Source organism: Podarcis erhardii (genome assembly GCF_964252035.2).
Source record: "Podarcis erhardii genome assembly, chromosome: 5".
Classification (NCBI taxonomy): domain Eukaryota; kingdom Metazoa; phylum Chordata; class Lepidosauria; order Squamata; family Lacertidae; genus Podarcis; species Podarcis erhardii.
In genome coordinates this window covers 34,168,947-34,195,244 of record NC_138509.1, presented here as the reverse complement: position 1 = coordinate 34,195,244, position 26,298 = coordinate 34,168,947, and the positions used below count along the sequence as shown (strand labels likewise).

The following is a 26,298-nucleotide window of genomic DNA, read 5'->3' as shown; positions in this document are numbered from 1 at the left end:
CTGAAGCAAGTGTAACCATGTGGATGTTGCAATTAAAGGGGATGGGGAATATACCACATGAAACCATGCTTATCCCCACATGATGTCTCGCTAGCATGAAATCCCGATGCGTGTAAGGATTTGCTCGTTTACATTAATCGAATTACAGTACACAAACCGAAACTTTGGAATAAACCAGCCAAATATAATTGCAACAGATTCAATATAATTATTAATTATCTTCATAATTGGCCTCCCAATCTGAGCACTAACCATGTAAATTTTATGAAAAATAATCTATCTAGTTAATAAGTACTTTCCATGCTAAATAACGAACCTAGCTATAAGCAATTTGGGTAGACATAGAATTTATGCAAATAGTTCTTCAGTGAAAAGGTTTTTATATATATATAAAGCAATTTGATTTCTAAGGCACAGAGACATATGTCTCTGTAGAAGGTAGAAATAGACATATCTGCCCCCCTCCCCCAATATTTAAAGAAACCGCTAATTCACACACGCTGGCTGTTTGCTTGATTACTGCAGCTTCAGCTTTTCTGAGTGAATGAACCATCTCACAGCACAAACACCAGAGGAAGAATGTTCATAGCAGCTCACACCACTTCAAACACAACCCCATTCACAGGAGTTTGCCTTCTACTAAGGATCAGGAAACACTGAGAAATCAAGAATCATGTCTGGACTCAACCTGATCAATCAATCAATCAATCAATCAGTAATAAAAGTTTTGTTGTCAAAGTTGTTGTAATCTGGACAAGCCACCCTGTTTTTAATTATTCTTATTATTTTAGCCCCTGTGCAATCCTATTAGTGTATATTCAAGTTCATGAAGCTGTTCAGCTAGGAGCCCTTAACTCTTCTGCAAAACATTTCTTTTAATGGAAGAGAGTGGCAGGCTGGCTACTGGCAGGTTCCCAAACTGTGTCCGAGACTTGCATAATGCTCCCTCCCTCCTAAAGAAGCAACACAGAGAGAGCACAGCAAACCAAAACCACACCTCACTGCACACTGTCTACCTCTTGTTCCACCTCCTGTGTTCTAAAAAGATGTAGAGTCACTGGGATTTTCTGACTCAGCAGTATCTGCGATCTTTGTGGGCCCTTTCTTCCGAATCCTCTCCCTTTTGGGGACATCTTCAGAATCTGTTGGAGTCGCTGAGCTCTTGATAGTACCTCTCTCTGCCTCACTGTCCTCCTCTGGGTCAATTTCATCCTCACTGCCCCCTCTCTGTTTACTAGAGGTTTCAATGTCATCTGATTCCTCCTCTTCTATAGCCGATGGTGGCTCTTCTTCTTCTGATAGTTCTTCTATGGTGTCATCTAATTCACTTCCTCCTGTAGATGACCGGTTCTTGAGACTGGACTTGGAGCTCCTGCTTTTCTTTGTCCTGGCAGTAACTTCGCTGCTGACGGAGCTCTGCAACGACGATGACATCTTGGACTCTGTATCTTCGGACGCTTTGCTCTGAGAATCGGAGGTTTCGTCTTCGGAGCTGCTGCTACTTGAACTGGACCCGGACGAATCTGAACGCTCTTCATCAGAGTCCACTGTGCTTTCAGTGGTTTCGTCTTGGTCCAGCGTCACTGTCAAGTAGTCTTTATCAGAGGCAGAGGTGCTACTTGCGGATGACGATGACTCACTTGACGACGACGACGACGTCTTTCTCCTTTTCTTCCTGCCGTAGTCGCTCACTTCAGACTCGCTTTCCGCCGTGACGCTGATTGAAATCCCTGACTTTGAGTCCGATTCACTCACTTCCTCTGATGTACCACGCTCCCTGAGTTTCTTGGAGGTGCGCTTCAGGGCACGGCCAACCTTCTTTGTCGATATCACGTCACCGGCTGATTTCTGGAAATAGCTTCCCTTGATAACCATGCTGTCTTCTCCTTCTGCTTGGCGAGCTGCTACCTCCAGCTCTGCGTAATCTGCATCTTTCCCTTTCACTTTCTGCAGCATCATTGGGAAGATCTTTGCCTTCTTCCAAGGAGATGGTGCTGCCTCCGTGGTGGTTCCTGGCTTGGGGGCACTAACTGCTATTCGGCTCAGCTGCATCACTGCTTTGAGTTTCTTCCTTCCCTGGCTGGGGCCTGCCTTTATAGCCGCCACTTTACCTACTGTACTAATAGCTACTGGAGGCCCTGGCCTCTGGCTTACAGCTCTTCTGGGAACAACTGCACCAGGACTTGTCCTCTGCAAATCATAAGAAATGGAGCTTAGTTATAATTTTAGAAAGCTGGCTGGCTTGAAAACATGTCACCCTAGAATACTCTGCAGCAGGAAGAAATGAAGAGTTAATTGCAAGGGAGAGGGGAAGAAGCAAAATAAGTATATGGATTAGACTTGTTTTTAACATCGCCACTGGTAATATCTAAGGAACAATGAAACTAAAGTAGTTGTGAAAGTCATAGGCCAAGTCTTTTTTTTTTGGGGGGGGGGGGGAGAGATTTCCGTATGGCTTGCAGTGGAGGCAGGAGACAATTCTATGACACAGTAACTTGAATCTTCTGCATATGTTTACACCAGACCTTTTTGATTGTTGCCTGTACCAAAGGCATTTAGATATGCACTAGTTATGTGATAATTTAAAACCACAATTGTAATAAAATGCACTGTATCACTTTAGCCACTAGATGATGCTGCAGCGCTGAAAATGAATAGATGTCAAAGAAATCGTTTTAAAACTCTCTCTTTCCCCCTTTCTTCCACCATATAGACCCATCTAGAGCCCTAAACAAGTGGCCTCTTGAATTTCTCTATCATATTTATTGGCAGAGGCACAGACACCCCCCTTCTTTTCCTAAGGTATTTTCTTTCTTTCCTGGCCACTCTTTTGCATCCTTGCAATGCTCCAGAACTAGAGTTCTCCTGAGGCCCCTGGGGGCCAGGATGGCAGCTTCCACCAAAGAATAGTGCGAATAAAATACTGCAAAAAAGAAACATTTCAGGCATTTTCTCAGGAAAATGCCTTCTGAGATATTTCAGTTCAGTTCTAGGCATATATTACAGATGCTGTACAGCTTGTCATCAGATTGCAGCTGCAATGTACACAACAGATTGTGTGAGTTGCCTAGATTGTGTGTTTACTAACCACTCACCAATACCAGCCGCAGTACAGTAAATAACCACGTGCTCTTGCTGACATGATTTTGGTGACCAGCATTTGCATAGTTTGCATAGTTTACTTCTGTGGGGTGGAGTCCAAGGACAAGGTTGCTGTTTTTCAGCAGCAATTTAGGCTTGATAACAGATTATTAGGGCTTTGGTCATGCTACAAGATTGGTCTCAGTTTTATAGTGCCCACAAGGAGGAATGTCTCTGAAGATGCAGAGAGTACACTTCCTTCCTCTCAATCCTCTATCATGGGTAGCCAAACTAAGGCCTGGGGGCCAGATCCGGCCCAATCGCTTTCTAAATCTGGCCCACGAATGGTCCAGGAATCAGCGTGTTTTTCAATGAGTAGAATGTGTGCTTTTATTTAAAATGTATCTCTGGGTTATTTGTGGGGCATAGGAATTCATTCCCCCCCCCAAATATAGTCCGACCCCCACAAGGTCTGAGGGACAGTGGACTGGCCCCCTGCTGAGAAAGGTTGCTGACCTCTGCTCTACATCTGTCTACTATCCCAGAGGCAGGCGACAGCAGAGGGAGCTCTAGATCAGGGCCAGGGAAATGTAGCTTTCCAGATGCTGTTGGATTCCAACTCCCATCAGCCCCAGCTGGCATGGCCAATGGTCATGGCATGACCAATCCACAGGTTTTTCCCACCCTGGTCTAGGTCATCCACTTGAGAAGTGGGATATGAAAGATAAAGATAAGAGACATATGACCCTTGACTCACTCTATTCTCATAAGCACCAGCTTCTCAAGATGATTGAGGGGGGCTGACGTGACGTCCTGACATCACACGTGTGACTTCTCGTGATGCCCTGAAGTCACAAGCGTGACATCATGCAATGTTGCAAGGAGCCAGGGGGCGGAGCTGAATGCCATCTGAACATTGAGGGGTCCCAGCACCTTCACAAAAAACATGCCCCCCCCCCCAAGTGCCTTGGCCCCAAGGAGCCAGCATCCATGCATAGACTGCCACGTATAATTGTAAGATATATTTTAAAACATATCTACTATGGCAGGGATTCCCAAACTTGGGTCTCTAGCTGTTTTGGGACTACAATTCCAATCTACCCTGACCACTGGTCTTGCTAGCTAGGGGTGATGGGAGTTGTAGTCCAAAACAGCTGGAAACCCACATTTGGGAAACCCTGTATCACTCTTTCCCACAACTCAAATTTTTGATTCACAGAAATTCAAATACTGAAGATGGTAACACAATGCGGTCTGGGGTGGAGAACACTGCTTGGCTGTGTTTGGAAAGAAATCTGCTTGACTTGGGGCAACTGCCACCTCCCTCAGCAGCCTCACTTCCATGCCACAGTGATAAGGAAGTCACCTAAGATAAGTTTTTTAGAAGGGCAAGTGGCTTTGGAGAAGAAGTGAATGCAAAGCTTTCCTTCCACAAATGTCCTTCCCATTCGCTTACCTCAGAATCGACGCTGACCCTGTCAGAACCGAAAAATTGCTTACCAAATGTACACGTGTCCTGTTAGGAGCTTTGATATATTTGCAAAAGGTCAATACATTTGGAATTGGAAAAAATAAATAAACGAATAAACCTACGTCTGCTTCTGCTGTAGGTCCCTGTGGGCTATAATAGTAGCCGCCATCGCTTTCCACGACCACTTCGCCATATTCATCATACATTCCAGAAGGAGACAGCAATCGGCGACGACTTCCGTATTGAGGCAATTCGTACCTGGGGGGAAAAGCCAGGTACAGACATTCTCTATGTTTGTATCCATGTTGGTTGTGTATACTCACAAATACATGCAAGAGCACTCATCCTTAGCTTGCTTGCTTCCTTTTTTTTTTTAAGTGAGTACTCGTCACATGCCTTGGGCCTCCTAGTAAACTATATCTTATATATGGTATCTTCCTGGTTTTGGTGGCAGTGAGGAAAGAGGGATATATATAAAATAAATATTGCCCTTTTGTTTTCCTACCTCAGTCTTATTCTTGTACAGCTGTTTTGAGGAACTGGAGAAAAAATGTCGGGGGGGGGGGTCACAACAAACCTGCTATGAAGCCCACAGAAGATACACATGTGTAGGTAATGTAACCATCACTCTGACACTACTGCAGTCAGTCACAACAAGGGATGGGTGAAACAGTCAATTTTGGTTTCTCTTGGTTTCCTGTTTTTCTACTTACAAGCTCAGTTCTTTTCATTTTCACATCAGTTTGCAATTTTTTATTTTAAAAAAGAGCTTCTCGTGAAAATTAAGCAGCTATCTATCATCTATCTATCCATCCATCCATTCAATTTATATTTTGCCCTTCCTCTTGAAGGAGCCCAGGCTGGCAAACTTTAATGCAAACTTCTCCTAATATACACATTGTCGTAGGCAATCTTGCCTAATATACATTTTGCGAAGCAATTTCCACTAATATAACATGTTTTTCTATATTATCTGCACCAATATATGCATCTTTATGCATACTTTGCCTTGCATATGCATTTCTGAACATATTAATTATCCAGAGAACGACATTTCAAAATTCAGAGAAGTGCCGATTTCAAAGAATTGTTGTGTTTCAGCCAAGCGTATTGTTTTGGAAAATGCAGCTTAGGTTGGTTTGACTTTAAAGGTGAACTGAATCAAATTTCTCCCCCATCTCTTGTCACAATGGGAGACTAGAATACTATTTTATGCTGCACTTGGCCCTGTCCCTGGAAGCAGCGACAAATAAATCTAGTGTAACGAAATCTAGTGTAAAAACTGCTTGGCCATGCCTAAAGCAGCCTCTTACAATTCTTGCTCTGGTTGGCATGTAAAGTTGTGAAGTTTTACAAGATTAACAGACACAACAGAAAGGCACAACAATATAATCACATGTGGCATGCCCAAGGGCAGGGACGGCCTGTCCTGTCTTGCTGCCTACAGCAAACAGGAATTGCATCACAGCCCACTTCCTTAGCCGATGTGCCCCAGCTCTCAACAAACTCAGTTCCTCAAAGTGTTGCCTCTCACTCGGCTTCTCTTCCCGTGAGCGAGGAAGATAGGTGGCAATGCCACACACCGAAGCCCCTCCCTCTCAGCATTGGAAGTGGTGAGACAAACAGAGCACCGCCTCTTGCACTTCAACCGCCTGAGGCCGTCATGGGTGGGCCGGCTCTGCCCAAGGGAATGAGCAAAGTGATTTTTAATTCAAAGGGACTTTCACAGTTTGTGATATGGTACTGGGCTCTGCTGTTCAAAGAAATCTAGTGTAAAAACTGCTTGGCCATGCCTAAAGCAGTCCTTTCGATTCTTGCTCTGGTGGGCATGTAAAGTTGTGAAGTGGTATAGAAAATGCAGAATGAATAATACCCATGTTCATAACTGTAGTAATCTTGCCCATAGTACTCTTGGCCAGGATCAATTCCAGATTCCATAGAAAGTTCCTGTTTGTCACAATAGCAAGAAAAAGAGAAAAAGAAAGCTCAGTAGGAATACACAAACCCATAGATCTTAAAGAGCCCTGAGTTCATGTGTGAGAAGGGTATGAGCACAGACAAAAAGATAAAAGTTGCTGGGTCCTTTTTATCCTCAACCTTTGGCACTGGAATAGTAATACAAATAATAATCCCAGGGGTTTTTCTCCCTCTAGTGCCAGTGCTCAGATGTGGGAGACATAAAAAGTTATTCTGTGGTGCTCTTCAGAATTCTCAGCCAGCAGTGGGGCTGAGGCAAGGGCAATGGGAACTTCAGACACATTTTTGGAATATGCCTACGTCTATTTCAACTTTCAAGAGGATCCAGTTGACAGAATCTGACTAAAGCTGAAAGAACAATATTTTGTTATTGTGCTTTCTTTACAAACTATTTTCTCTGACATGATGGGATCATCCTGAATGTGGTATCATATTTCTAAAAAATAATAAAATAAATGTCAAGTTTTGCTTTCCTGCCCCCAACTTCATTTTATATCATTGCTAAAAACATACTCTTGAGCCAAAGAGAGAGAATTCATTCTCAGTACTCTTATTCCCATGATATAAATTACGCAACTACCATACAGTTGTTAAATAATTATTGTACAATTTCTTTATTTTTATTCACTATAGTGTACTTGGATAAACCATTGTAAGTCATGAATACATGCATTTGTCTGAACCAGAGTGCACTTCAACAGTTGCATGAAGTGTTCTCCTGTGTTCTCTGGTAGGAGTGTAAAGAGGGCAGGGGGAAGTTAGCAGTGAGGTCTGAGAGAAATGAAATGAAACGCCATGGTGATAATTATGCTAAAGCTTAAAAAGGTAAAGGTAAAGGTACCCCTGCCCATACGGGCCAGTCGTGTCTGACTCTAGGGTTGTGCGCCCATCTCACTTAAGAGGCCGGGGGCCAGCGCTGTCCGGAGACACTTCTGGGTCACATGGCCAGCATGACAAAGCTGCAGCTGGCGAGCCAGCGCAGCACACGGAAATGCCGTTTACCTTCCCGCCAGTAAGCGGTCCCTATTTATCTAATTGCACCCGGGGGTGCTTTCGAACTGCTAGGTTGGCAGGCGCTGGGACCGAGCAATGGGAGCGCACCCCGCTGCGGGGATTCGAACTGCCGACCTTTCGATCAGCAAGTCCTAGGCACTGAGGCTTTTACCCACAGCGCCACCTGTGTCCCATGCTAAAGCTTAGATCAATGTAAAACACAGTGCCTGTTCACTGTAGTGTTTGTTTTAAGTTATGATGATAAATATCCTAACATTGATCGTTAGTAATGAATAGTCACTGCAATTATTTTACATGCATCTAAGGCAGGGGTAAGAGAATCTGCAGTCAGAAGTTGTTTGACTATAACTCCCTGACCATCAATGATGCTGGCTGCAGCTAATGAGGGTTCGAGTCCAACAACATCTGGAGGGGTAGGGGGGCCACCAGTCCCCCACTCTTGAGCTAAGCAGACATATTTCAAGTTGCTTGGAAACTAAACTTATAAAAACAGTGTGAAGTAGACTGTTTTTCTTTGAAACAAATTTTAACAGTTGGAGACATTAAATATGGGGAGGCAGTAACAAAACTCTCTATCAAACTTGCTTGGAGGGATGTTATGGTCAATCATGCACAGCTTACGTTGCAGCAAGAACAACAAGCATTCATCATGGATTACCGAAGGACATACCAACAGGGGAAAAAAGGCTGATATAGCTTATGACATTAATATCTCCTGAATCACATCCATATTGCTTCACTATAAGAGCCATGAGTTGTTACAACGTGCTCTGCTGGGCAATATCTATGGCTGGTATCCTAGTTCATTCTGCTCAAAAGCAGTTGGGCCTGTATTGAAGTAACATCTTTTTCATGGGTGGGGAGCCCAGGATCAAGCCTTGAAGATGTGCAAATCTGACACCATGTGGATTGTTGAGTTGGCATAAATACATATGATGCATGCACCACTTGCTTCCAAGACATGGTCCTTCCTCCTTTTGAAACCCAAAGAAGGATCAAGCATGTGAGAATCATTAGTGCACATATGTCGAGATGTGCAAACTTCAAGCTTGAGGGATCTATGTTGGCATTTTTACTAGAACCTCAAAGTCTACTAGCCAAAATTTGGTGCAAAAGACGTACATGTAAAATTAAAGAATTTTAGGCCATAAAGTTTTTTTGATTACTAGAATCCTTCTACACAAAAAAATCTTCTTCCTGGTTCATCCCCAGGATATATTTATTCCAGCAGTGAGAAAGGCATTTTGTTTTTGCCATTGTTAAATAATTGAGAGTCAAAAATCCTTGCCAGTCTTCTGCAAATCACTACTAGATCGAGGGCTGCCTTCTTCCTTCTGCTTTTATGTGTACTTCATTGCCTCATGCAAGATATAATTCTGGCTTTCCTCACGTGGAGGAGGATACTATGGCCTGAACCTCTAAACCAAGTCTTGCATTTCATAACTAAAGCACAATCACTTATCAACATACTTTACAAAGAATTGAGGGTATTGTTCATGCTGCTAATGAAAGTTCTTAAGATTATTAGAGCATAAAGGGTACTTGTAATTATCATTCAGCTTCTTGAGTATAGCTTATAACACTGCAGTTAATTGAGTTATTTGGGACAAAAAGGATCTTGGGACAGTTTGAGTAACAGCAGAGAAGCTATAGAAATATGTCAACTTTAAAATCACACAACTGAAGTCAGCAGGCTCAGGTGCATGAAAATATCACAGTATTGCCAAATAACTTGTCAGGATAAATACACTGAAAAACAGATTTAAAAACTTGTTTTCTCCTTCAGTGTTAATGATAAGGAAGTGCCAAATGTATAATTGTGTGTCAGAAGGTATTCTATATGAGTGCTCCCAAAGTTCTAGAAGAAAGTGAGAAAATTGTACCTCTGGTCTGAGAAGGGACGGCCTCAGCAATTGCTGTTGCTGACAAAGAAATTTGGAAACAGAAACAGGTTGATGAGAAAGATACAACAGAAAATGCAAGTAATTTATTTTGAGGTTGAAGGGTTATGAGGTAACCTTTAAACCAGCACGACAACAGTAGTTTTGCTTATGACTCTAATGGCCAAAATATTGCTCAGAGCTAATTTAGTTCTACTCTAATGATGGATTTTCTCAAGGCAAAAGGGCAAAGCCACTTCAGATCCACATGTATTAAATTCAGCTTCACTGCCCTGTGATTTGGCAACGGTCCCAACAGGCCATAGATGTTCTTGGCCTCTAGGGAACTGGTTCCCACAGTTGTCAATATTGTCATCTTCTTCCAAACATTTATACTTATTCTGAACAGATTCCTGAGTCCGAAACACCTGTCTTGTGTTAGTTTTGAAGAGTGACCACATGTAACAATCAATCAATCAATCAATCTTTATTGTGGTCAAAGACCAGACAGGGCCACATGTATAATTTACAGATTTCCTTTTCAAAACTCACATGAAGAGTTATTTCTGGAGGGAAAAGTTACAATTAACATACTTTGGTGTCATCTATATATATATAACTGAAGCTAAATGTGTATTTTGATCTGGGAAATCTGTTCTCAAGTAGAAAATGTTGATTGTAGCAGTTCTAGCCAGTGCTTTTTTCCTAGCGAAAAAGGTGCCAGAATGTACCTCCCTTAGAATACCCACCTGAGCCCAAAGAGGGTCTTCTCACCAGCCAGAGGTTTGTTGAGGCTGCTCAACTGAGGCGAAGGGCGCCTTTCCATGCCTCAGCTGAGCAACTTAACAAGCCCCCTGCCCATGCCACTCCAGCTCACATATCATATGGATTTCCCATATATCAGCTGTTAGCTGGGGGGGCTGAAGAGCCTCAGTAAAGCCCAGATGCACATCCAGCTTGTGAGGACACCCGCTCTGGAGTCTGTAAGGGATTTCATCTTTGTGCTCTCAGGAGGGTCTCCTTGTGAGCCAGAGGTGCAGGGGGACTTTGCTGAGGCTGGTCAGGTCTCTCCTCCCACTTCCGGGGCCCAGCTGAGAGGTGCCAGCACATTGTTCTGGCAAGTTCTGGTTCTAGCTCCCTGAGCCCATTTATCTCACAACTGCCAGTCCAACTGGGTTTTGAACAACAAATGCGAGAGAGGGTTTCATATATTCTTATGCAGAATGCCTTGTGCAGGCCCTATTCATGAAACACTCCAACTTCTAATGCTCAGACACTAGGCAAGCATTCATGCAAAAATTACTTTTTTGAAATATAATTACAGAATTTGGAAAGGCATTTCACAAAACAGGTACCGAGGAGATGCCAGGTATGCTGTATTTGGAAATCCCTGAGTGGACTCCACTTGCAGCTCTGCAGATCCTCAACTCTCATTGATAATGCAGTTTAAATGTTCAGTGAGTCAAATAATATAAAATGCAAAAATTATCCAAGCTATGCTGATGAAAAGAAATGTAAATGGTAACTTCTTACTAAAATATAGGGTGTGCCTTACCTCTTGCTGTGCATATCCACGCCTGAAATTAAGCACAAGAAAAACAGGACATTAATCCAGCAATTCAAGTTGTAAATATAAATATGCATTTTACCAATATAATTTTCCTCAAAATGCAAAGACTTTGCAATAGAACATTATGGGCCTCACAGTACATCCCACTGAATTCTGTAGAACTACCCTAAAACAAATAACATGGCATATAGATTATGTTGCATCCTTATGAGGACTTTTCCTTGCTGTGCTTCAGGTTCCCAGTCTAGAAGGTCCTTGAGACTTAATTTGTCCCACGACTGTGGGAGGCAATCACATTTTCTTTGTTTCACCTTTGTTTAAAAAGGGCATCAAATGCATTAACATGAGGGTGGCTCTTGGGCAAATGCATTGGAAATAATGATCAAGATACAAAGAAATAGATAATGATGGCAACAGTACGAAAATAGGCCATAAATTTCTTAAGTACTGGGTTACTGTGGGTTTCTTTTGATTATTACTGCCAACAGAATAATAAAAATGAGAACCCAAAATTGACCAAGGAAGGCAAGGTTCATTTGACATGGGCTGGGTACCATATCCTAATCCTAGATCTCCCAAGGAGATATGCGTAACTCTCCCCCCCCCCTAAGAATGCATAGAAGCAAAGGTGGAACATCTATTTGTAGTTAAAAGCTGCTGGCCACATGTCAGATATTCAAAAGCCTTCTCCTTGTATCTATTGCCCTTGGAACCTTCCATAGGGTCACTTCAGAAAGTCAAGACACATCTAGGAAGATCTTCCATCAAATCCATAGTTCAGACGGAACTATGGTTGGAATGGAACATACTGAAAAACAGGATCTGCCCCTCAGAAATGTTTCCTGGTAGCATCTCATGTATCACAGTACTGAATAGCTTAAAGCCAATGGAGGGTTGGACCCAGAATTAGCTTTCTTAGAGTAGGCACATTAATGGCTCTACAAGTTAGTCATGACTAAATTATGTCCCACTGATTTCAATGGATCTACTCCAAGCTGGAGCCAACCAGGAGAAATTTCAAAGCAGCTTGGGAGTTTGGATGGTGGAGCTACAGGTCAGTAGCGGCTGCTGAGGTGGCACAGGTGGGACACCATCACTCTCCTGGCTTCCCAACACAGTGGGCTACTGTGGAGGGGGTGAGGTGCAAGGAACCTGGCCTTGTGGTGGCAGGAGTGGCAGACTGGCTCTGCCACCATGGACCAAGCACCCCCCCTCTCCTTCCTAGGAAGTGCCAATCAGCTGCTATGTTGAGAAGCCAGGAGAGCAACAGTGTCACGTTGCTTCACTGGCTATTGGGTCGCATCCAATGCTTCTGTTGACAGAAGTCTTTCATCGGGAATTCCTTTTCTTCCCCATTCCACCTTCCATCAGTAGAAGGGAAACATTGCAACCCACTGAATGGGGAACTGTATTGTTAAGGGTTCCAGGAAACTGTAAATCTGTGAGGGGTACAGTACATTTCCTAGGATGTGCGGTGTGTGCTTTAAATGTTTTGTGTGTATGCAGACAGAATCTTTAAATGACTTGGTAGGCAGACAACGATCCCATACACAGTTACTTGGGAACAAACACAATTGGATTTACCAACTGGAATGCAAGTAGCTGTGGCTTCCCCTACCCATTTCTTCTGATACCTTTGTTCCACCCCATGCTTCCCATTGTAGAAATCCGGATTCAAAATGTGCTGCAGAGTGGATGTGGCAGGCGAAGGGCAGAAGGTGAAATGGGCAGCTGCTGTGTTGTATGCTTGATCTAGCTGCCAAAGGGAGACCATCCATTTCCAGGGTGCAGTTTTGAAGACTTAACATTTTCTCACGACATATACCACTAAATTCAAGGGGACTCAGCCCCCCAGTAACTGTGCACTGATTGCCAGATTAGGCGTTTAATTGCATGCTTATGGACAACTGGTTTTAGTCAGCTTTAAGAGCACTTAAGTTCCTCTGGACTGATCTCTTCATGTTCTGTTTAGGACTTACATTTTTTTTATCTTGAAGCAGACATGCTCACAATTATATTAAGACTAAACTAGTAGAGAGGCAGCAGATGAGGGAAACAATTTAATGACACCTAGGGGGGAAATAAAGAAGAGTCTGGAGGATCACATTTAATTTTTAATATTACCATCTGCAAAGCTTTTCTATTAGCATTCAGCTTGTGTATTGGATTATCAGAGGTAAATTATTGCTGTAGTCCATTTGATAGGAAAGTAATCAACATCTAAAATGGAGATTTATCGCTAGGATTATCAATGACTTTTCGAAGTCTACCTAAGCAGTATTGCTTTATTATTTTGTATGGCATGTTCCATTGCTGCCTCATGGTTAAAACTCTGGCTGCCTGCTGCTTCTTAGCAAAGTGGCACTGAAAGGAGGAAACCTGAAGAGCAAAAATGGCAGAGAGCAGCAGGGGAACTTAACTTTCCCTTGTTCATTGTTCCACAGACACACCTTCACACAACCACTCCCACCCCAGTTGGCGTTCCTGACTGACAGAAACATAGATCTGAAAGTTGGGGGGGGGGAGTTGTTTGAGAGGCTATAATTTATAGGGAGAAACAGCAGGCAGGAGGGGGGCAGCTTAAGCCTTCTCCCACCTACTGATTTCCTCCTGAAAACCCACCAGTTAAGGTTTCAGATACAGTATATCCTCACAATGGCAATATGGACCTGAAACCCAAGATGTGAGGAGTACTGGGTGGGCAGAAAAGACCTTGCCACCCACTTCCTTGTCCTCATTGTTATTCCCTGTGAATGCAACTTTGCAGAAGTGAGGTTGTGGTCCGGGTTTTAAGGCACAAGGTAGCAATAGAATGTGCAACTCCACCCACAGTCTCCAAAACCAAGATGGCTCAGATCCCAAGTGGCAATTGCAAGCAAAATAAGCAACACTATTGCTTTAATTCAGGGATGGGGAACCTGTAGGACTCCAGACGGACTACAAGTCTCATCATCCCTGATCACCGAGCAGGCTGGCTGGACCTGATTGAAGCTGGAGTTTAGCAACATCAGAGGCCGGGGAACTGATATGCACTGAATGATATAGTGTCAAATAAAACTGTTCATAACAAAACATTACATAATAGTTATGTAATAACCTGCAAACTGTTCATAATAAAACCAAAATAATACTTTTCTCTCTCTCTTATTTTTATAAAACAGACCTCAAAATATTTTGGCAATGGTTGCCATTCTATTGCCCTATGTATTAAAGGAAAACTGGAGAAGAACCAATATACATAATATTTCTTATACCCATGCAGTCGTTACTAGAAATCCTGCCACCACATTTTACCAGTCTCTTAAGTTGCACTCAATGTGTGCAACCAATGATCTTTTAGATAATTTGAATTCCTGACAACTTTGGTTTTCAATCTTTCTTTCTTAAAAGTAAGGCACATTTCTAATCATTATTGTTACGAAGACAAAAAACTTGAAAATGCATTTATGGTTTTGGCTAAATGCGAAAGCTACATTGTAATTCTAGTGGCTTGAAGGAAAACCATAGACCTATCTCCTGCAAACTGTCAACATTTCTGGATTACTATTCAATGAATACTAGTAGCTGAGCAAAAATCTCTTAAATCTCAAAAAACAAATAATGATATATAATCATGTCCAAACATCAGCAGATGTCAGAACACTTTCTGTAAATATACACCACTTCTGGATACAAGAAACATAATTTGCACAATTGTTTGCATACTGTCCTGCAATTTTTTGGTGATACAGATTTAAAGGAGTTATAATTTGTCAACTCCAGTTACTGGATAGATAGATTCCTATGTGTATTTGCCTTACTCTAAACATATTTTAGTTGTTATCTTGTATGAAACCCAAAAGATAGATCCAAATCAAAGGCAGTAAACAGAATGTAGAATTAGAACATGCTTTCTTGCAACTTTTGGCTCCTGAGATAAAGGTTTTACTATTTAAAGCTTCAAAGATACTGCCTATCTCTGTAAATGATAAATACACAGGCTCTTTTCAAATAGCTCATGGAAGGATCACTTGTTTCTCTTTAATCAGTTCTATTCTATCCTTGCTGTAAACAGAATATAGTTTTTCAGAGTCCCTCTCTGGTCTCTGATCAAACAGTGCTTCAAAAATGGTTTGCCACTCAGAGCAGTGTCAGCTGGACTGAATTTTCAAGGGGCCTCAAAATGCCAAACTTCAGGTGTGCATGGCCCTCAAGGCTAAAAATGGCCAACTTCTAACAAGATATCTAGCACAGAGGACACTGGTCTTCTCAGTGGCTTCAGACAGTTTATGTTACATGCTGCAGATATGTGCAGTAGGAGATATCCTTGTGGTGCAATTTCTTTTACTCCTGTTTTAAAAGACATTGGAGGCACCAAAAAAGTTCATATATTTGCCCTTTACAAATGGCAGGAAATGCTAAAATAGGAAGTATGGGGAAGGAAAAAAACCAGGATGGTTTCAAAACATGCGGAAAAGAAGAGTAGGCCAGCCAGAAGCCACATCCACACCATACATTTAAAGCACCAGGTCTTCCTCTGAAGAATTCTGTCAGCTATTTTTTTGAGTGCTTAGAGTTCTAACTGTAATTCTGGGAGGAAAATAGGGGTCTCCTAACAACTCTCAGAACCCAAAACAAACAACTGTTTCCAGAATTCTTGGGGGGGGGGGGGACTCATGACTGTTCATGGAATCACATTTCTTTAAATTTATGGTGTCTATGTGGCCTTAATTATGTCTACCTGAAAAGAAGTGGGGTGGTTACGGGTCTACCTGAAACATAGGCAAATGGCATCCCACCCCAAACAAAATGATAATTTATGCTGGAAAAAAGACACCATTTATGGCCCTAAAAAGCATTCTTTAGAATGACTGCATTCATTTCACCCAGGAGATTAGTCTAAACTGTGGCTGAACTAAAGAAACCTTTGTAAACAGGCTTTTTGTGTACTGGCTGACCCACTTGCATATGGAAGGTCACACATGATTAGAGATTCATTATCCTCTTGATGAGATCCACTAGAAACTAATTTTGAAAGGCAATGACCATTTGGTTCTGAATAATTTAGTGCTTTGAAAAATATGTTCTTCAGTAATAGATTTCGCGTGCCCTCTCTGGTCTGCCCATATCAGCCCTTCAAACCCACATGACTAGCTTTGTTCAAAGTAGGAAGTGTAATGGAATCTAAACATACTACAGACGTCATAGCACATGGAAACTGTTTTTAAGGACCTCAACATGATGTAAGGCTCCATCTTCAGGTTTAACCTGAATAACAGTAATTGAGGCTGCAATCCTATATCCATTTGCCTTGGAGTAAGCCTGGCGTGCTCTGGTCCATGGGGTCACGAAGAGTCGGACATGAATAAATGACTAAACAACAACAATAAGCCTGCTGGAACTTCATGAAGTTTACTTGCTCACAGACAGGTACATATAATCCACACATTTTCACAAGGGCTGGAAAAAATGTCTGGTCTAACATGGAAAGTAAAAACGAAGATTATTTTGATTTTTGCTTTAAATTATGCACAAGGACTTGACTATGGGAGGGACTCTGCTTGTGTGATTGCTGATGCACCCTCTTAATAACAGGTTAATTTGTACACGGCCAAGGTGAGGAACCTGTGAATGATGTTGAGCTCCCAAGCCTCATCAGCTCCAACTGTCATGGACAATGATCAGGAATTATGGGAGTTGTAGTCCAATAACATCTGTAGGGCCCCAGGTTCCCTACCCCTGGTATACAGCAACATGATAATTTCCCAGCAGGCACCGCATCAAGGCAAACTGATCACGAGGAGCAGGAATGGGAAACCCATAGCCCTACAGATGCTTCTGGAAACAGTTCCTCCCTGGCTACTGACTAGCATGAGGGTGACGTGAACTGGAATCTGACAGCAAACCCCTTCAGTATATCATCACCACTATTTTAATATATTCCCCACCCTTCACCCTAAAGTCCCAGGGTGGGTTGTGACAGAGTAAAGAGGTGAGTCTTCAGCATTTTCCAAAAACTGTACAGTGGTACCTTGGTTTTTGAACGTCTCGGAAGTCTAATGCTTTGGTTTTCAAGCGCTGAAAACCCAGAAGTAAATGCTTCCATTTTTGAATGCGCCTCGGAAATCAAACGGCTTCCGCTGAGCCCCCCCCCCATTTTCTCTATTGAATTTGCAGTCCGCCCTTTGCGGCTTGGTTTTCGAATGATTTGGAAGTCAAACGGTCTTCCGGAACGGATTACATTCGGAAACCAAGGTACCACTGTATAATGAAGTTGTCAGATGCATCTCTATGGGGATGGAGTCCTACAGCTTAGGGGATGCCACAGATAATGCCCTCTCCTGGGCCACTCCCCCTAACCAAAAGTTTTAGGAGGGTGGTGGAACTAGCAAGAGGGCCCCGTCTTGTATAGAAGTATAGGAGATAGTATGTTTCTGAATACCAGTTGATGGGTAACGTAAGTGGGAGAGTTCTGTGCTGCTCATGCCCTGCTTGGTGGCTTCCCCTACACATCTGGTTGGCTACTGTGGGAACGGGATGCCGGACTAAATGGGCCAGCGGGGCTCTTATGCTTTCATGTGTCTTTTGGGGGGCCACAAGTTTCTCACCCCTGCTTTAAGGGCTGCCCTGAACTTTCCATTACTTAAAGGAACTTGAACACTGTATGGCCGCATGTTACAGTATGTTGATAAGGCTTGAAAATTTAGCTAGTTATTCAGCACTGCAGCATTTTGTTCAATTTCAGTGCCATTCCGAAATAACAGAATGAAGCAAATTGAAACTTACAGATTTAGAAACCTCTTATTTCAGGAGTTCCTGCTGTTCCTGAAGTTGTGCTATACTCAAGAGTGCTCAAAAATGTTAAACTTCTGTTGTAGCAAGAAAAGAAAATGAATTTATTACTGTACTCACTACATAGCTGGCTATTATTGCTACTGATGACATACGCTGGACCTGAAATAAACTCTACCTTGAATAGGAGACTTTATTAAGCACAAAGCATTTTCTAATGTGTCAGCAGAACTCAAGTGATGAAGTTTGCAGCGCTTGGCTCTGGGACAAAATAGAATCTACCTTCAGCAATTTTTGATTGAGCCATCCATACTTGTCCCAAGAGCCACTGGAGAAAAAGCCAGACGGTGAAGAAAAGCAGCATATTTTTAGACCTTTAACTAAAGTACCCTTGTAATTACTTGTCTGTGCATGACTGATAATATTAGCTCAACAAACTGGCTTTAAGCTTTTAAAGTTCACTCCCAATACATGCTTTCTTTTGACACTGTTCATTAACACTTCTCTTAAATATTAGTTTTAATATAATTATTCTGATTTGAAGGGGCAAGAGGAAAGATGTGATGAGATGAACTCACATCCTAATCAGGGTACAACAGCAAAGATCTGTGATTAAATCACCCACTGTCATTTCCTTTCATGGAAATAATATCCAGAGTGAGACTCTTTTGCTATGGTGTTGAAGAGGGGAATCAATGCTTTCTCTGATGGAAGTCACCTTGTTTCCTATGCCCTAGATCAGTGGTAGGCAACCTAAGGCTCATGGGCCTGAGGCGCCCCAATCCCCTTCTCAATCCAGCCTGACGACGGTCCAGGAATCAGCATGTTTTTACATGAGTGGAATGTGTCCTTTTATTTAAAATGCATCTCTGGGTTATTTGTGGGGCATAGGAATTCGTTCATTATTTTTTCCAAAATATAGTCTGGTCTACCACATGGTCTGAGGGACGGTGGACCGGCCCACAGCTGAAAAAGGTTGCTGACCCCTGCCCTAGATGGACAGAAGGTAGGACATTGGAGAGTTTCAGTAGATAACCAAGGGTTTCTGACTCACTAATTGTTCAAGACTAGCAACAATTTTAAAATTGCCCCCCCTCTTCTTCTAAAAAAACTAGGCTACTGAAATGAAGAAAGCTGAGGGGGAAAACCAAGTGGATTTTGTGTATTGCAGACCTGTGAGCTCATTCTTGATACTGAAAACAAATCCCTGGTCTGTGAATATGATCAGAGGTACCTTGTTCCTTATTTTTAAGAGAATTGCCCCCTTCCACTGCCAATCACTATTTTACACCTGGCTCAGGTTGACGGACCTCTGCATTTTATGAAAAACTGCTTCTGAAGTCCACTTTCCTCTGCAAGCTAGTCTGGCGCAGTATAGACACCTCTCTTCCCTCCACTCTATGGCTAAAAGCAGTTTTGAGGGGAAATGTTCAATCTCCATCTCCCCAGTGCTATTCCCATGATCCAAATAATTCCCTGCCCCTCCCTCTGCTTTTTACCACAGAATGGCAGATATTTGCCTATAGCTTCTCCATCTATTTTGGCCTTTAGCCTTTTTTATTCTTCTAGCTTGTCATGTATTCAGAGAGCCAGCTACCCAATTTAATAAAATTATCATTTAAGAAATAGGTTTCATTTGGAGTACTTCAAGCCAAATGCCTGCAAAATCTACCCCACCAAAAAACCCGCACACTTATAAATCCCTCTTTTTGTAATAACGATTCAAATTACTTTATTAGATTTGATGAAATTGGGGGAGGGGAACTTTCTGAAAGAAATATGCTGAGCAATGTAGCATGCAGAATGGGGAAACTCTGTGTTTTAATAGGAATATTTTCTTTCTTTCTTTTTTTATAAAATGCTTTTTACACAAAATAAATTACAAACGTGAAGTCTTAGAATATGCAGTGTCAGTATATGAAAAAGTAATGAAAGGCATGCTGTGGATTACAGAAAGAAGGAAGAGAAGGTGGAACGACAAATCAGAAAACCTTTATCAACATGACAAGCCTGCCATCCTCTCCAATCTACAGAACAAGATGATACGTTATTGTAATAACTTCAGCTTTCCTCCCCCCCCTTTCTTTTGCTGAGTCTGTTTTGCTTGCTATCTCTTGCTTTCCAGTGACATCCAACATCTTACAGTGAAAAGTTAAGACCTCTCCCCTGGTGAACATTTTAACGTGAAAGCAGTAAGACACCACAACCCCTTTTTGCATTGCAGGGTAGTTGCTTTGCTTGCTGATACAAACGCTTTTGACGGAAGGATGCCCCCCTCCCCGATAAACAAAAACATCCCCATTTAGCATTGCATCTGAGCTAACATGTGCTTCCAGTCCGCTGATTTTAGTTCTGGAATGCCTCTTCCTTCTCCCCCTAAGAAATAAAAGCAGTACTTTTTGAAAAAGTAGATAAGGACAGCACTCCCATAGGGAAATAAGCATCATAAAATTAAACCATCTGGACCAGCTGAAGAAAGGTGTTATTATGGATTTGCAGGTTTGCAAAGTCAGGAAGAAAAAGCGGAGAAAGAGAAGAGAAACTCTCAGTGACGATGACAAAGCAGTTCTGTGGATCCTGGGGTCCTGGGCAACAGGTTTGCAATGGTACCAGGCTATACATCAGGCAACATACACAGGGTTGTCATAATGCAGTGGACTGCGATGGGAATCTTTTTTCAAGTTCCTCCACTATGCAGCTCAAGTTTCCATTCTGCTGGCTGTGCTCAGTCTCAATCACCGTTTGTGTACTTGGTGCTTCTGGCGTTGCAACTGGCCTCAGCTTGGCGATGTGCTTAGGTAAGATGTGGTTTTTGTCTATTTGACTATACATATTGGCCACAGATTTTTCAATATCTGCTAAGTTCTGGATGTTTTTAAGAATCCCCTTCAGCTCCCGGCGAGGAGGGTCAGGTAAATCAGGAATGCAGACCACTTCTTGTTTGGAGGGTGACTTGGTGTGTTTTGCAGGGGAGAGGAGCTGAGTGCTTAGGGTAGAAGAAGACGACGATAAGGAAAGGCTGGGAGGAGGGGAAGGAAATGGCAGTGGCAACGGGGGAGGAGTTGGTGGTGGGGGGAGGGGAGACGGAGGCGGTGGTGGCGGTGGAGGGGTTTTGGGTGGATCAGGAATGATTTCCATTGCTTCCACTGTAGGTTGACAGGGTAAAAGATTTTGGCGAGCTGGAATTTTGATCCTAAAGGAAGGAGGAATGGGCTTGTGAGTTGGTGGAGGGGACAAATGTTCGGGAGCATCATGGTGAGTTATGATCACAGAAGGTATAGTAGATGTGTCGAGTTCAATAACCTCAGAGTGAGGACTAAGGGAGGAAAAAGAAGGTGAGAGATGGACAGGAGATGGAAGGAGGCTTTCGGTAGACAACTCAAGTGAGCTCTCTCCATCCTGAGTGCAGCTGCTATGTGTCGGTGAACGCAAACTTTTCATATCTCGGGATCTCACTTGTTTCATTTCCTGCAGGGCCTGTTGTTCAAACTGCCTTGCTTTCTCTTTGACTGATATCTTTGTGCCAATGATCTTTTTGAAGACTGGGCTGCCAACGTCGGCTCTGCGGTGCTGAATCCCTGCCCTTTCCTTCTCTGCCCTGATTCTCTCCTTCTCCCACTGAACTGGGTCCATAATGACTGCCCTACTCAAAGCATCAGAGAGGTGTCTTCTGGGAAGACGAGTTGGTAGAGTCCACGCCCGCTGAATGCTTCCCAAAGGCCATACAAACAGAGAATTTTTCAAGGCTAACCTTCTGGGAGAAACGGGGGACAGGAAATCTTTTCTCTCTGGCAGGACCCCAGAATAAGCAGAACCCTGGGTCGCACCCTCCATGTACAGAGGGTTCTGAGTTGTCAATGGGTTCTCATCAGACAAAAGCGTAACATTACTTGCAGATTTGGGGAAGTTATTGTTCAATGTTCCATTGATATTAGATTGCTTGTGGGCCTCAATAGCACGAGAGGCAAAGCTGCTTATAGCCCTCTGACGGTCCCCTTCTTCGAAGACTGACTTTTTTCCCCTGCTTTGTTGAAATTGATAGAGAAGAAAAAGACTTGAAAGAAAGAAAATAATCACAGGTAAGGAAGCATGCATGGACATTGATTTGAATGAGAAAATATAATCTGAATGCTGTGAACAAAAAACAGTGACGTCTAAAGCTTTCTAAGGTTTTCTAAGAATCTAGAGCTACATGTAATTAATCTATATGTAATTAAGCTACAAACACAAGACATTTGTTTATTTACTAAGGGAAGTGGTTCACTTCTCTTACCAAGGGAAGGCAAATAAGGTAAACTTTGATCTTCTTAATTTAAACAAATGCCTTTCAAAAGCTAATGCTTTTTTTTTTTATAAATTTGAATTTTCTCCTGAAAGCTCAAAAGCCATGACAAAGAGGCATTGTGTATGAGATCTATTTCAAGGAGTGCACATGGTGTCTAGGTTCTTGCTTATAGTAAGTGGGGATCAAAGAAATAAAAATGACAGGACATTGATTGTGAGGGAAGTTCCCAGTCTAGTGCTTTCTTTTGGCTTCAGAGACCTGAAGTACACATGGACTCAGCCACAGAAAGGGCTTTACCATTCATCTGAATGGAGGAGACAGCTTCATGTTGAGAGCTGCCCTTTGAGTCGATATGCATAGGGGAACCTATATGAATAAGAACTCGGTTGTACATTATTGTAAACATAAGGGTCTGGACTGGGATGTTTGCGTTGCAAATGGGCTAGAACAGTCTTATGGTCACCAAAACAGCTGTTAATCCCTGTTCTTTCTGAAACATCATGGATTTATGGTAACATGCTGTGCATATGCTCCATATTCCTAGTGGGATCAGGAGTCTATTGCTCTGTTGATATGGTGAGTAGTTGTAAGATTACAGGGTTAGTGTGGGATGAGTCACTTCTCAGCGGCATCCGCATGGCAGTTGTGCCATGTGGTCTGCTTGCAAGAGCAAATGGAAATTGTATTTAAATGAGTCAACCCACTAAGCGATACTCCTGTGCAAGCTCTGCTCACTTCACTAACAAGGCGCTTTCAGGAGCAGTGGTTGGCAGGCTATGCTCTATGCTCCCTATAACTCAAATCCATTTTGGCTTAGCCTAACTGCAGACATGGTGAAATGAAAAGGCTACGCTTTGGTGATTTGATGATTGCAAAGCTTAAGCTGCTCAATAGCGATCAGTCCCATTGGCGTTAATGAGCCTTCCAGTAAATGCACGTTTTCAGGTTGCAGCCTCTAAATTTTAGAGGTGCCAACAAGCTGAAGGGGATAGAATCTACTCACCAGAAATGTCTTCACACGCAGTGCAATGACAGTGCTTTCAGTTCCTTAGCCCTACTTCCCTTTGGAATGTAGTACATTGAATGATTTAGAAATAAATGTCTTCCAGGTACTACATTACTAGGAAATAATTGCAATTCTCAGTAACAAAAATCAACTACTTTCCCCATCTGCTACAATATTACCCGCAATGGTTTGAGTTTACTTACTGATGCCTATGTGTCCAAAGACAGAGGAAAAGGAAGAAATGAGACATGAAATGAAATGTTAGTTCATGTATATAGTTGTGTATATTATGAGTAAATCCAAAGCCAACAATGAGAAAACAAGAGAAAACAAGTAGAATGAGTGATACGGGGAAAATCAGAAAAGCAATTAGAAGCAGATGTCCTCTTCAGAGCACCTATCATTTAAATTTGGAGAGATCACAGAAGCACTGGCACTTCAATTTCATGTTGAAGAACTTTTTGAAGTGATACAAGTTATTGTTTTGCACAAAAACAATTTCACCGATGAGGTTTAAATACAACACAGTTAAGCAAAGCAAGGCGTTCTTAATCCACAAAGTCTCTCAGTAACTTCTCTGGGCACAGCAGGTTTTCTGAAGTAAGTCCCATTTCTAAATACAACCTCAGCCCACTGCCATCTTCATAATTGGCTCCCAGTGCTGCATAGAGTGCTGGGCTGGATTTTGGATTCTTTGGATTTTGAGCTCTATCCGATCTATATCTGGACATTAGAACTTCTGTACATGCATACCATATTCCTCACCCCCTGTGACAACCTTGTCCTCCCTCTTGAAACTCTCCCTCCCTCATTACTGGGATTTTGCACTCAATAATTTTTAAGGACTAAACAGGCTGAAATGTTATGAAATGTCATAAGTAATGACATTTTCTGGGCAAGTGACAGTATAGTGATGATAACCTTTCGTACAATTTCCACTTTAATGCAGAAGTTAATAAAACACATACACACACTCTCTTGAAAAAGAACAACAAATTAATTTATTCACATGTGCTATTCATGTGCACCCTGAGCCTGGTGACCGCACACTTTCCTTAATTTTTTTGTTGAGCACTATCCAGAACTTCTGCATGAGGTGCGGGGATGGTCAGGAAGTTCTGATGTATATAGCTACAATCACAACCCATTAGAAGGAGAGAGCTTCCTATGCTGTGGTACAGGTGGATGGCATCACATCCCTTACAGGGCCATGGACTTATCCGGCCACATACTAAATAATGGAAGATTACCTCCTGCATCACCCATGCACTAATTCCTGGGCAAGCTAGGCGTTCCAAGTTTTGTATGTCAAGAATGCAATTTTCTGGTTGAAATACCAGCCTGCTTGAATATCACTTCCATCATTTACAGCTGACTCCATGGTGGATTGACTCTACACCATAAAACCCTGGTGTCAGAACCAGCTTCATAGTGTGAGTAGCGTGTCAGTGAAAGCAGCAGTACAGAATCCTGGTGCTGTGACATATTTTGCTTCCTCCAGATTTAACTTGTTTTGTCTCCACTCTGATGACATCACTGGCTCTGCTCCCTCAGATCCTGAGCTCCCTTCCCTAGAACTTGACCTGGCTCTGACCACACTTTTTATCTTTCTATCCTAGGCTGGCAACTTCCCTGGGTCTTGACAACCAACCCTTGACTCTTGCTGATACCTGAAAGTCAGTTTAACTGGCACGTCACTTGGGATACAGTGACCAGTGAGAAATGCTAGGACCCACAAAGCTCATGGGCTATCAATCTCCCCTCATTCCAATTGTCCGAGGATGTGGTGACTCCTAGAAATTGGTGCAACAACCCCTCTTGACACAGGATCTGCCTAGGCAATCTTCCCACCATAGCTTGGCTTTGCCCACATACTCTAAGCAGGAATAATCTGCACAGAAGGGGTAGCCCAGACCCAATAAGCTGCAGATCATGAAAAAAGGTATAGTAGCAAAAAATGATATTGCCAAGGCATGGCTTGCTGCCCAGGTATGCCCACACATGGAGGCTTCTACAGCCAACTCTCTATTGATGATAGTGAATGCTGGATCACGCCCAGCATTTAAAAGCTGTAAACTATTTCTGAAATGATACGCTGTTGTCAAACATGTTGTTAAAGTGGTTTTTTTTTTTTTTTAAAAAAAAATGCTTTAGAGAAAATTATATGATGCTATTTGAGATACATTTTCCCTGGATGCAACTGGCACCAGTAACCCTGAGCAAACTTATCCTTCCCATAATTGCCTTGTGTTTAAACAAACGAGCAAACGAAAACACTCTTCCTATGTAAAAAAAAGGGGGGGGGCATCATAAAGATGTTTACATGGACTAGATTATAAGACTTACCAGAATAACAAGGGCAAAAACGTGCAAGGCAAAAATGTACAAGGGCAAAAATGTGCATTGTTTGATGTAATAGCATCAGTTGACAGTATAATCAGAGTAACCTTGGGCCTCAAATGCATTGCAGAAACAATCAATGCTGAATTGACCAACATTGCCATGACCAAGCCATTTTACAACCTCAACTTCAGGGACTGAATGTGGCCCTCCATGGATCTCTATGCACCCTCAGGACCTTCCCCAGGTCACATTTATTTCTTGTTTAAATATTTATAAACCACATTTTCATATATAATATGTCTTTCATTGATCCTGTTCTGTGATGTGTTAACAAACTGCGATAACATCTCGTTTGCTTGGGTGGAGAAAAGTGTGGGTGAGGAACACAGAAACCTGTCTTTTACATGGCTAGCCTGTTGCCTATTGTACAAAAGCAGTGCCTTTTCTTTCATTTGGGGGAACTCGAGTGTACACAGTACCGGCATCACATTGTTGCTGTTGTTGTTAAAAAGTGTGGCATTTACAGTAACCATGTCATGGTGAGTACTGGCACCTATTTTTCTAGAAACAAAAAGCACTGTACAAAGGTAAGGGTTACATCTGTTGGTTTGGCCATTTTTGCCTTTGGCTCTGCCCACCACTAATATTTGGCTGTCTGGAAGGTTGATCGTGTCGGAATGTGGCCCCCAGGCTTAAAACATTTCCCCATCATAGATCATAACCTTGATGTTTAAGCCACCATGAGTGGCTTATTAATTCTTCCCCAGTGGCGTAGCGTGGGTTATCAGCACCCGGGGCAAGGCAAGTAATTTGCGCCCCCTAACCCATGGATTTGCGCCCCCTAACCCGTGGATTTCCCTAACCCCCAGATGTTGCGCCCGGTGCGGCCGGCCCCCCTGC

At 42.5% G+C, this 26,298-nt stretch overlaps 1 protein-coding gene across 17 annotated transcripts in view; it reads right to left on the bottom strand.

The window, feature by feature from the left end:
- Positions 1-26,298, bottom strand: part of PCDH15 (protocadherin related 15) — a 649,889-nt gene that overhangs the window by 2,446 nt on the left and 621,145 nt on the right. For 15 of the 17 annotated variants that reach the window (XM_081861749.1, XM_081861757.1, XM_081861755.1 and 12 more), the window contains 4 exons: positions 10,979-11,000; positions 9,427-9,465; positions 6,426-6,499; positions 4,675-4,810 (listed from right to left, as the gene is read on the bottom strand). In XM_081861749.1, coding sequence (XP_081717875.1) covers positions 4,675-4,810; positions 6,426-6,499; positions 9,427-9,465; positions 10,979-11,000 — 271 coding nt within the window. The remainder of the gene's footprint in view (positions 1-4,674; positions 4,811-6,425; positions 6,500-9,426; positions 9,466-10,978; positions 11,001-26,298) is intronic. The other 2 variants (XM_081861756.1, XM_081861754.1) reach the window with 2 other exon arrangements.